Source organism: Balaenoptera acutorostrata, chromosome 4 (assembly GCF_949987535.1).
Source record: "Balaenoptera acutorostrata chromosome 4, mBalAcu1.1, whole genome shotgun sequence".
NCBI classification, from domain to species: domain Eukaryota; kingdom Metazoa; phylum Chordata; class Mammalia; order Artiodactyla; family Balaenopteridae; genus Balaenoptera; species Balaenoptera acutorostrata.
Genome location: NC_080067.1, coordinates 64,442,226 through 64,454,774, shown reverse-complemented (window position 1 = coordinate 64,454,774; position 12,549 = coordinate 64,442,226). Strand labels below are relative to the sequence as shown.

The 12,549-nt window shown below is 36.4% G+C and overlaps 1 protein-coding gene across 1 annotated transcript in view; it reads left to right on the top strand.

Moving 5' to 3' along the window:
* The first annotated feature begins 389 nt into the window (after window positions 1-389).
* Window positions 390-12,549, top strand: part of CCDC39 (coiled-coil domain containing 39) — a 46,980-nt gene continuing 34,820 nt past the window's right edge. The window contains exons 1-6 of the mRNA XM_007195370.2: window positions 390-610; window positions 7,496-7,615; window positions 9,272-9,418; window positions 10,549-10,707; window positions 11,468-11,560; window positions 11,656-11,784. Coding sequence (XP_007195432.1) covers window positions 521-610; window positions 7,496-7,615; window positions 9,272-9,418; window positions 10,549-10,707; window positions 11,468-11,560; window positions 11,656-11,784 — 738 coding nt within the window. The 5' untranslated portion in view covers window positions 390-520. The remainder of the gene's footprint in view (window positions 611-7,495; window positions 7,616-9,271; window positions 9,419-10,548; window positions 10,708-11,467; window positions 11,561-11,655; window positions 11,785-12,549) is intronic.

Below are 12,549 nucleotides of genomic sequence, written 5' to 3'. Positions count from 1 at the left end.
AAGATTGCATCTACTAATGAAACTCAACAAACGCCACTTGAAAGGAAAGCTCGGTTTATTCTTTTCGTTAGCGCTCATCTTCCGCCCGCGATCGCAGCTGCGTAGCGCAATGCAGGTCCGGTGCCCTGTGGTCCCCCGGAGACTGCAGGCGCCACCGATTTTACACCTCCCGGGCGCGCCGAAGGGGCTAACCGGAGCCGCACGTTGAAGGACTGTTATGCCGGTACCTGGCAATCCCAAGAAACCTCTGGAGTAGTAAGTTGATTCGCTTCTCTGGGTGCCCAAGAAGAAAAAGTTGCACTGGATCCTGGGAAGGAGTTCTCAACCGGAAGACTTGCCTGGGGACCTGAGCGCTTCCTGTTTGGTAACTAAGGGCGCGAAACGGTTGCTAGAGCTCCAGTAGCAACTACCCCGGAGCTTTGCGAGTTCCTGGGGTTGCCTCAGGTGCCGCTCACGGGCGATACGAGAAGGTGGATCTTACCTCTGCACCTTTTCTGAGGTCCCCTATCTGTTTGTCATCATGAGTAGTGAATTCCTGGCGGAGCTGAATTGGGAGGAAGGGTTCGCCATCCCGGTGGCGAACGAGGAGAACAAGATACTGGAAGATCTGGTAAGCATCAGGTGAAGAAGGCGGGGGAAGAAGGGGTCTGTTGGGGGACGTTTTCTAGTTGGCAGAAATACCCCAACCCTTTTATTTCTCTCCGTTCTTTCCCTAATCCCATCTCTTCTCGGTCTACCTCTCTCCGGCAGCATCTCCTTCCTCCCTCACCTGCTAGCCCTTTTCGGTACTTGCTAAAGCATTAAAATCAATCAATCAATCATCAATCAAATTGAAACGATAATTGATATTCACAACTATAAAGCTTGAATCTTTACTCCCTCCTCCTCTTCCACTTCTTGCACTCATTTCCAGCCTCCTGAGCAGTAGAGGGGAGGCTGGTTCTCGCGCCCGCTTTTTCCTTCCTCAGAATTAAGCGCAGTTTGCAAAGGGACTTCTGAGGTTTGCGTAGCAACAGTTATTTGCGGATGTTTGTAAACAAAACATGTTATGGTTGACATTTCTTTTTGAGTTACTGCCTATGATGTTTAAAGTTTAAAGTGACTCGAAGAAATGTTTTCAAGAGGGATGTTCTAGTAAGTATGTATAATGTGCAGTTTACAGCTTTTTAAAGTGAGGATTAAGTTGTCACAGAAATATATAAAATATTTTTGTAAGGAGTATTTTACACCAGCTTGCAACCAATGCATGGTAGTTGTTAAAAATAAAATTGCAACCAGCTCAGGGAACTTTGAAAACCCGTTAGCAGTCAGTCTAAAGTTCCCATCACATGGCAATGTGTTGTGTGGAAGAGGGTCCAAGAAGACCGATGATGTTTACACTACTTTAGAGAATGGAAGAGAAGGTCTTCTCTCCTCTGAGAAATGAAAATGAAAATCCTCCACATTGTTTTTTGAAAATATTTTTTTCAAACTCTTCTGACTTATTTACTTATATCTAGTGTAATGGCTTCAGATTTTGTTTTTTGTTTTAAGTGAAGGGCAGAATTAGGAAATATAAGAGATCTAGCACTGAGTACTGAGGACTAATAATAAGTATCCAGTCTTGGGTTCTGATCCTGCTTACCAGCGTTGAGTCAATTTCTTCTTCTGTAAACTGGAGATAAGTAAAATAATTATCTCACAGGGTTGTTATACAGCTCTAAGGACTTTAATATAGGTTAAGTTCCATTCAAACGTTAGTTTTTGGTATTATTGCCATAATATTTGGCTCACAGGACTTTATATACACATTACTTGTATTAGCTATTTAAAAAAAATATTAAAGAGCAATAAAAAGAATAATGAGGGCCATAATCACTTCACCTGAATAAACTCCAATATTAAAAAAGCAACTCTTGAAAGTTTAAGATATTCAAACAGAAGAGAAGGGTATAAAATAAAAAATTCAAGATATTCCCTCCCCAAAGTACTCACTGTTGACCGTAGAAGTGGCTATCATGGCTTTAAACAAATATCCCAGACATCATGGTCTACAGGTATACAGATAGAAAAGACAGGAGTATTATAAAACTGGGATCCTATTACATGTGCTGCTTTTAACATAAAAATTTAAATTTAATTTTACTTGTGTTTAAAAGGAGAAAATGAACGGAATTGTTGAATTTCAGTGAGTATTACTTGGTTATAAGAGATAGTGGTTGCTAAAAGATTTCTTTAACATTAAGAAAAACTAAATAAGAAAAATGAAATGGTTAAATTAATTGTTTTTAAAAAACTTCTTTGCTTCATTTGTAGACAGTATGGGTTGACTCCCTGATCTTTCATTTCTCATCTTTGAAATGAAGAAATTAGCTCTCTTACCCTTCCTGCCACCTTCTTTTCCCCATTAAAAATAGTGGTTTTGTTATTTTTATAATATCAAGGTTTATTTTATTTTCATTCTATTCAGTGCCCTTAATTTATTACAAGTGTTTAGTCTTAGTTTTATATTTAAAATGATTTAATGGTTGTTCATGCAGCCACTTTTACTAAGTTTACCTTTTTTTGAATTTTTCACTTTGATTCATCTTTTGACTGGTTGGGTACTATCCATGTGTGGGTTTCAGGAAGGACCCACAATACTGTGCTTTCAATTCCTCACAGCCCTGGCTGCCAGTCTGGTTCCTTGCACTGCCAACTTTACATTTATATTCCTTAAATCATAGTATCAGATCTTCAAGATACTTTCTCTCTCCCCCTACTCCTTCCTCCTGGAGTCCTGTGTTTCCCAGTATGGACTATTTTCCCACAGGCCTATTTCCCAGCTGTTAACTTGAGAATTCCCTTTCCTTTACTGGGTTGATGCTCTATTTCCTACATCACATAGCTTCTTTTTTCTTAGATTATTATTCCCTTATTTTAATGAAATACTTTCTTGTGTCTCCCTAAGAAGGGTCTATGGGAGGTAAACACTGAATCTGAAAATGTTTTTATTTATCTTCACATATGTGGTAATTTGGCTGGGTAGAAGATTCTAGAATAAAAATAATTTTTCCACAGAATCTGGAAAGTAGTGCCCTATTATCTTTCAGCAGTGTTGTTGGTGAGTAATCTGATATTAAAATGATTTTCATTTCTTTTTTTTTTTTTTTTTTTAATTTAATTTATTTATTTTATTTTTTGCTTGTGTTGGGTCTTTGTTTCTGTGCGAGGGCTTTCTTTAGTTGCGGCGAGCGGGGGCCACTCTTCATCGCGGTGCGCGGGCCTCTCACTATTGCGGCCTCTCTTGTTGCGGAGCACGGGCTCCAGATGCGCAGGCTCAGTAGCTGTGGCTCACGGGCCCAGGTGCTCCGCGGCATGTGGGATCTTCCCAGACCAGGGCTCGAACCCGTGTCTCCTGCATTAGCAGGCAGATTCTCAACCACTGCGCCACCAGGGAAGCCCCCGATTTTCATTTCTTTGTAGCTTACTTTTTTAATCTCTGAAAGCTTTTAGGGTTTTATTTCATCTTTACATAGCAATTTTAATTTTGGCAACTATATCAATCATAGTTTTAATTTTCAGGTTATTTGCGTATTGCTTTTTTGTATCACATGGTCTTGTTTTAGGGGTACATTATCATTTACAATCTCTCTGAGTGTGTGTGTGTCTGTGTGTGTGTGTTTAGTTCTTGTCCTTTGTGTCCTGAATTATCTGTTTTCTTTGGGATCTTTTTGTTTGTTTATCTTGATGTCCCTCACATTATGTAAGTTTTCAATATATATCTGGTGGTCCTTGCATGTCCTTTTATACTGAAGAAAGAGGCAATAAAATGTTGTTTGGGAACTCTATGGGGAAGGAATTATCAAGTTGTGGAGAGTTAATCATTATGCTTTCATTTAAAAAGCAGATGCTTTTGCTCTGGGTTCATTATGCAATGATAAAAGTCATAATTGAAGAAGAAAATAAAAGTGATAAAGCACCAAAGATCACAACAGCTAAATACGTAAAAGTAAAAGCTATTATAAATGCAAGTAGGCCTTGACAAAAATATGTAGTGAGATACTTCAATATTTACTTCCTCAGAATTAGACAACTCTAATAGACAAAAATAAAGATATAAAAGATATGACTAATACAACAAAAATAAGAACATAGAGAACATATATCCCTTAAGTAGAACATGTTCATAAAACATTTACAAAGGTAGATTATGTACTAGACCAGAACAAAAACCTAAAAATGAGTGCTAAACCTTAAATACAGTAGGCTAAGTAAAATAAGCTGGACACAAAAGGACATACTGTATGGTTCCACTTATATGAGATAACCTAGAGTAGTCAAATTTGTAGAGACACAAAGTAGAATGCTGATTTCCAGGGGCTGGGGGTAAGGGGAATGGGGAGTTGGTATTTAATGGGTACAGAGTTTCAGTTTGGGAAGATAAAAGATTTCTGGAAATGGATGGTGGTGATGGTTGCACAACACGTGGCTGTACGTAATGCCACTGTACTTAACGTACACTGAGAAAGGGTTAAAATGGTAAATTTTATGTTATCTATATTTTATAACAATTTAAAAATGAGTGATGGAAAACTTATAGGTCACATTTTCTGATCATAAGCCAATAGAATTTATAATAAACAGTTTAAAAAATTATCCGCCATTGTTAGGAACTGAATACTTGTGTGCCTTCCCCACCCCCCACCCCCCACCCCCGCCCCATACATATGTTGAAGCCCTAACCCCCAGTGTGATGGTATTCAGAGGTGGGGCCTTTGGGAGGTAATTAGGTTTACATGAGGTCATGATGGCGGGGAAGGGGGAGCATGGGATTACTGTCCTTATGAGAAGAGGAAGAGAGACCAGGGCTCTTTCTGTCATATGAGGACTCTGAGAAGGCAGCCATCTGCAAGTCAGGAAGAGAAATTTCACTGGAATGCAATTGTCTGGCACCTTGATTTTGGACCTCCTAGCCTCCAGAACTGTGAGAAATAAATTTCCGTGTTTTAGCCACCCAGTCTATGATATTTTGTTATGGCAGCCCGAGCTGACTAAGAGATCCATCTTAAATATTGATACTTAGGTGAGTTTCTCAGAAATATATTTCTGGATAGCTTTATATCAAAGAGAAATTGAAAGGAAAATAATCACCTGTTAGAAAACAATAAAAGGAGACTGCTTCATACCCACACCCACGGGAAACGGCAAAAATCTTAGAGAAAACTTATAGCCTTAAATGCCTTTATTTTAGATCAGTGTCTTAGCTTGGGTTACTACACCAGAGTAACATAGACTGAGTGACTTAAAAACAGACTTATTTCTCACAATTATGAAGGCTAGAAGTCAGGATCAGGGTGCCATCATAGCTGGGTACCTATGAGAGCCCTCTTTCTGGTTTGTAGACGGCTGCCTTCTGGCTCTGTTCTCACATGGCTAAGAGAGAGAGTGAGCTCTGGCCTCTCTTCCTCTTCTTATAAGGACACTAATCCCATCATGAGGGTCCTACCCTCATGTCATAATTTAAACCTACTTACCTCCCAAGGGCTCCACCTCCAGATAAATATCACACTGGGGATTAGGGTTTCAATATATGAATTTGGGGGTGACAAATATTTAGGTCATAAAAATCAGTAAGACAAAAAGTAAAGAAACTAAGAACTCCTCTTAATAAGTTTTAAAAAAGAACAATAAAGTAAAAAAAAGGGAATTAAAATAAAAACTGAAGTTAATGAAATAAAAAACAAAAAATACATATTTATTATTACAGTTGACCTTGAACAGTGTGAGGGTTAGGGGGTGCTACCTGCTCCCCCACCCAGCAGTGGAAAATTTGAGTACTGCTATCTCTGTCTCAAAAACAGGGAATTGATAAATGATTCACCCAAGGGCAGGAAGCTGAAACAGTTTGGAGAGAATCAGAAATCAAACCTTAGTTCTTTTGATTCCCCATATTGTGATCTCTAAGCAAACACAAACTTTTCCCCACACTTAGTTAAAGATCTGTAAAATGAAAACATAGGTACTATATTTATTGAAAAAAATCCCCATATAAGTGAAACCACAGTTCAAACCCAGGTTGTTCAAGGGTCAACTGTACTTAGTAAGTTTAATAAAATATAGGGCATAACAGGGCTTCCCTGGTGGCGCAGGGGTTGAGAGTCTGCCTGCCAGTGCGGGCGACACGGGTTCGAGCCCTGTTCTGGTCTGGGAGGATCCCGCATGCCGCGGAGCGGCTGGGCCCGTGAGCCACAGTTGCTGAGCCTGCGCGTCTGGAGCCTGTGCTCCGCAGCAGGAGAGGCCGCGATGGCGAGAGGCCCGCGCACCGTGATGAGGAGTGGCCCCCACTTGCCACAACTAGAGAAAGCCCTCGCACAGAAACGAAGACCCAACACAGCCATAAATAAATAAAGAAAAATTAAAAAAAAAATATATAGGGCATAACAAATGAGTAAATTAGTATTTATTTTCTTTCTTCCTTTGTTAAAAATTCAAATGTTTCTTCTGCACTTTAGTGGACGGTGTTGTGTACCTCCTGGGTTGTAGCCCCAACATGGGGAACCACAGGTCCGAACACTAAGGAAGCATATTTTTTGTTGTTGAGCTTTTATACTGCTTTGAGGGGTGACATACTCTAGTGGTCCTGAGAATCTGTGTTATAATTTCCTAAAGGTTTGTTTGTTTGCTTGCATTTACACTGTTTTGTTTCTACTCAGGGTTCTTATTCAAATGACACACAAAATTTATTAAGAAACAGGTTTTAAGCATGTGAGAGTTAGTTGTTCTGTTCTGTTAAGCTTAGCCTAAGTCTGTTGGTTTTGAATAGGAGTTCAGGGAGGAGCTATTATGCTGCGTGTACAGCTACTTTTCAAATTTATGTTTCATGCTCTGTGTTTTTGTTACATCTTGTTGCTATGCTCTGTCTGCTTTAGCTATCTTGTGGTTTAATTACAGAATAGAATCTTATTAAATTTCATTTTAGCAGTGGACCTGCTAACGCTGTAAATCTGAGAGAGATTTCTATTCTCTTTTAATATGGTGCTAATTTTCCCACAGAACTATTTTATAATATTTAAAAGATTAGTAGATTTTAGAAGTTTAAATGGATATTGAAAGAAGTGAAGTAAATGAGGATTTAATTTTCTTTTGATTTTAGATCCTTTTTTTAAAAACTATTTATTTATTTATTTATTATTATTATTATTATTTTGGCTGCGTTGGGTCTTCGTTTCTGTGCGAGGGCTTTCTCTAGTTGTGGCGAGCAGGGGCCACTCTTCATCGCGGTGCGCGGGCCTCTCACTGTCGTGGCCTCTCTTGTTGCAGAGCACAGGCTCCAGAAGCGCAGGCTCAGTAGTTGTGGCTCACGGGCTTAGTTGCTCCGTGGCATGTGGGATCTTCCCAGACCAGGGCTCGAACCCGTGTCCCCTGCATTGGCAGGCAGACTCTCAACCACTGCGCCACCAGGGAAGCCCAGATCCTTTTAATATAGTAAAAACTTAGTAGGACTTTGGTTAATCATAGAATTTATTATTTACAGTTGTCAAAGCTGCGGGATGAAAGGTCAAGCTTTCAAGATCAGCTACGTGACTATGAAGATCGAATTAATGCTATGACTTCTCACTTCAAAAATGTTAAGCAAGAGTTCTTATTTACCCAGGTACAATAATGTTGAAATTCACATTGATTATGTCATGTGTAGTCATGGAACATTTCACATTGCATTTACATCTATGATTTGATTTTAGAGATATAATAGGAAACTTTCGCATAACTAAATAATTATGAACATAATCTTGAACCTGAAAGTAGGTAGAAAAAAAGACTTTTAGGAACTCTACTCCCACCAAATTCAAGGAATAATTAGTTCATTTGAAAAGAGAAATCATCATTCAAACAGCCTGATATAATATTAGTCAGCTGATTATATGGGAAGGGTACAGTGATGGTAGTGAGAAACTATGGCATTAAGTGGAAGCAGACCTAATAAAACACATAATAGAGTTTCTGTCTACTTTTAAATTTTTCAACACAACCCCCTGGAGCCATTTTGAGTGGAGGCAAATAGTCCACACACTTCAGTAGCCCTTAGGACACAATGGTATTTTAGCATAGTTTAAGAATTGAATTTTATAATGACAATTCTGAGATAATAGAAAAGTTAAATTATATTCAGGAAACTAAGGTAACTGGGAACAGTACAATGCATTTTAGAAATATTGACACAAATAATAAAAATTAAAACTTAGAGTGATTAATTAAGTAAACATCTGTTTTATGGACAATCTATTCATGTGTAGAATCTCTTTCCCTGATGATGCCCAGGAAATCAGAAAGCTCTGTAAATCAGCATTGGAGAGTTTACTAACTTCCATCTGAAGCTATTTTTTAAAAAATGCATCAACTTTCCTTTGAAGAAGTATGTAATTCTTAAAAATGAAAAAAGTCATGTTTTTAATACCAATTTATACTTAATATAGGTAAGTGTTTTTACAAGTCTTATTAGAAAGTTATAAATTTAATGAACTTTTAAAAACAATCTCAAGATTTTTATATCCTGATGTGATTTAGTAACTAATAAGCAGTTTGGAACAACATCTTTTCTTCAAGTTATTAAACCACTGAGTTGGGGAATTGAGAAACGGAGATTTTCTGTAGGTGTATTTCATTATAGTCAAACCTCAATTAAGTAGGACAATAGAGACGAAAGACAGTAAACTTCCTTCAACACTAACAGCCTTAATAATGTAAAAATAATACAAATGGTGATAACTTTGAAGCCCTACAAGATCAGTAGTCAACAAATATGATTTTATTAAGTAAAACTTAACACAAAGGCATCATTGTATATTAACATACTCTGGGACATATTTATAACCATCACTGTTTACATAATTACTTTCAAATTATCTTTGTTAATTAGAATATGTGATCAATTCTTATAAACATACCATTTCCTAAGTATTTTTAATTAGTTTCATTTTTTACTTTTAAATAAATGAATAATATCTTTTAAAATCTCAGTATATAAATTTTGGTTTTCAGCAGTTTCCCTAGACCAACATAATAACTGAAAACTGCTGACAACATTTTTTCCTAGCACATTCCATGAACTGACTTCTTACAACTAGTAAGCAACACCGACTACACTGAATCACAAAGTCTAATGTGGTGTAGGTTTCAGAGAAGTGGAATTAATAGTACTTGATCTAAGCATTTTGTGGGAACTTTGTTATTTTCTGTCTAGTGGATTATTATGAATATTTTATAATATTAAAATTTAAAAAGTCTTTCTGTCTTGTATATTATTCTCTAGTCTCTTTGCAAAGCCAGGGAGCATGAGATTGAAAGTGAAAAACATTTTAAGATGATTGCTGAAAGAGAACTGGGACGAGTGAAGGATGAAATGCAACGACTGGAAAGTGAGATAACTTCAATACGGGAAAAGAAAAGTGATAAGGAAGTATGTGTTGAAATGTTATTTAACATTGTGTGCTATTGTTCCTTCTTCCCTCACCAAATAAACATTTTTTTTTTCTGTATGGCAAAGGCATTCTTTAGTTTCCTGACATTCACTTACATTGTTTTTTGGACAATGAAACTCACGTGGAGCTGTAATTTGAATCAACAGTGATAGAATGTTACATTTATTTTCTCAATATTCATTTACCAAATAGTCATTGAGCCTTACTATGTGCAAAGTACCATGCCGGCTGCCTGTTATATACCACACTAGGCATAATTTATAAGTGCTACATTTTTAAAAGCTACATTAAAAAAGTCACTTGTAATTTTGAATTTCATTTTTCAGTCAAAATTTTTACTTTTCATATTATCAGCTGGTGATTCTAATATTAAGCTACTGTAACCTATTTTTCTCTTTCTTAGTTTTTAGTTATGTGGCTGGGAGCTCTTTCCAAATTCAATTCTTATCTTTACATATACATATACTTATGGAAATGTATATATCTGTATCTCTCTATATGTATACATGTATGTATACATATGCATACATATCATATTAATTTGTATATGTTTGCATATTGATCTGTTTTCTTTTTGTGAACCTAGATTTGTTAAATGAATACATTGACAGAAATATTTTTATCTGCTTAACTACTATATTTATTTTAATTAGACGTGCTTCCAAAATTTCTATATAAGAGGTCTTTTAGAGGCAGCAATCTGATTGGAAATGGGGCTGAAGGGGACTTGTCTTGGGCTTGAGTTAGCATATCAAGTACATTATTTTTATTAAGGTTGTGTATCAGCTTGGGGTAGTTTTGGTGGAGTGACTAATGAGATTGCTCTAGGGGAGCTACCATGAAGCCTTTTTAAGCAAACTTTGGCTCAACTACTGTTCTCAACTTTGTATAATCATCTCCCCTCTATTTCATAACTGAATAATTAAAATATTAGTATGATAGTTATACAATTAAATATGGTATTTATATACATCTGGCCAGGGACAGAGACAGGATTTCTTTCTTCCTTTTAAATATGTCCTGTAATATGTAATGTTATGTTTTATTTTAATTTGTACAGTAAATAATGTTTTGTAATCTCCCCATGCCACCTCTCTTTGGAAATTAGAATTACATATTTAAAACTACTCAAAAACTGGATGGTTTGAAATGTCAAATGAACTGGGACCAGCAAGCATTGGAGGCATGGCTGGAAGAATCGGCTCATAAAGATAGTGATGCCCTCACTCTTCAGAAGTATGCACGACAAGATGATAATAAAATTAGGGTGAGATATTATAAATCGTAGTGTTAGATTTTCTCTGAATCTGTAATATATCAACCATTTAATCTAAATTGGACTTCTAATTTTAAAGTAGTTCTTAAACATTTTGGGTCTAATAAAGCCAATTATCCTGTCTCTAGAAAAATGACTATACTCAAATATCCACAAAATTTTGCTGCAAGTTTTACAGATCCTCTGAAGCCCTTTGACCATTTAGGGATCTCTGGACTCCCGGTTAAGAATCCTGATTGAGAAGGTTTCTCAAAAGCATTTCAGAAAAGAAAGTTTTGTAGTAGAACTATGTATAAGTATTTTAACTTCTTTTGTGTAATAGTTTGAATGTTACAGATAGTTTTTGCTGATTTGAGACTATAGTGCTATTGATTATTTAATATATTATTATAACCGTTACTTAAAGATCTACTTGTAATTAAATCTGGTAATATTTTAGTATCATGAAACATGCTATTTTCTAATAGATTAATACCACATGCATTAGTTAAAATAATTTTAAATGGCAAATTATTGTTTAATCTTTTTTCTAACTTACTTTAAAAAGTATTAAAAGTCTTTTTAGAAACAATTGGGTTATCATTGCAGCACTATGGGGCTAGAAGATAAAGAATATATATATTATTTTGTACTTATTTTAGATGTCAAATAAATATGTATAATATAATAATACTTAATGTGAGATAGGCTAACAGCTTTTATGTTAATAAAATGATAATTATGAATATTTTTGCATGTAATTACATCATAGGCACTGACCCTGCAATTAGAAAGACTGACAGTGGAATGTAATCAGAGAAGAAAGGTACTTGACAATGAACTTGCAGAGACTCTAAGTGCACAGGTTGGTTTAGTAAAGATTTTTACTTCTTAATTGTCAAAATGATGTTTAAAAAGCACTTAAATTCACAGAAATATTATTTGGTCTTCATTTGACAGTTAGAATTGGATAAAGCAGCCCAAGATTTTCGTAAGATTCATAATGAAAGGCAAGAACTCATTCAACAGTGGGAGAACACAATAGAACAGATGCAGAAGAGAGATCGAGACATCGATAACTGTGCCTTGGTAAAGTAGTTGTTTGGTCCTTGCAACATTCAGCTGCATTTATCTCTTTTGTATTTAACTCATTCGTTTCAAATGTAAATCGCACTATTATTTGAAAGTCACTTTTGTAGCAGGATTCAGTAGTTTTGGTAAATGTTTTTCAAAGCTGACCCTGTATCCATTCAGAAATGAGATTTTATGAGGATTATTTACTTATGGTATATAATGCCGAAGACTGGATCCTGACATCTCTGAAATGTGGGACAAGAGAAGATCAACAGATAATGTTATTGCAGTAAAACCAATGCCCTGACTTATACATGGTTGTCCAAGGTGCCTTGGATTTAACATGTGTGCTATTTGTGTGCTAATCAAAGGTGTAGGGAAAGGAGCCTCATGGATAGCCGAGAAAGAAGGACTGCAATAAATTTTCCCTTTTGAAACTGAGGTACCCATGATGGGGTGAAAGCTCAGAAGTGGAGGAACACCACACTGATTAAACACAGACCTAGTGTTATCTTTTGCTACTTTCAGAGGTAATTTAGGAGAACTTTTTTGGGAAATCATTAAGGGGTAAAATAGTGGTGAGTGAAAATGGGAAGATGACGGAAAGTTGGGAAGGAGAAGGAATTGAGGAGGAAAGAAGGCAGATGAGAAAATGGGCGAACTTCCATTCTGAATATACTCCATGGAAAGGCATTAGCAAGCAGCTCAGGTCACTGGGAGTTGGAGCTCTGATATCTGGATGTGGTTTACTTGTTATATGTAACTTATATGTAAAATGTG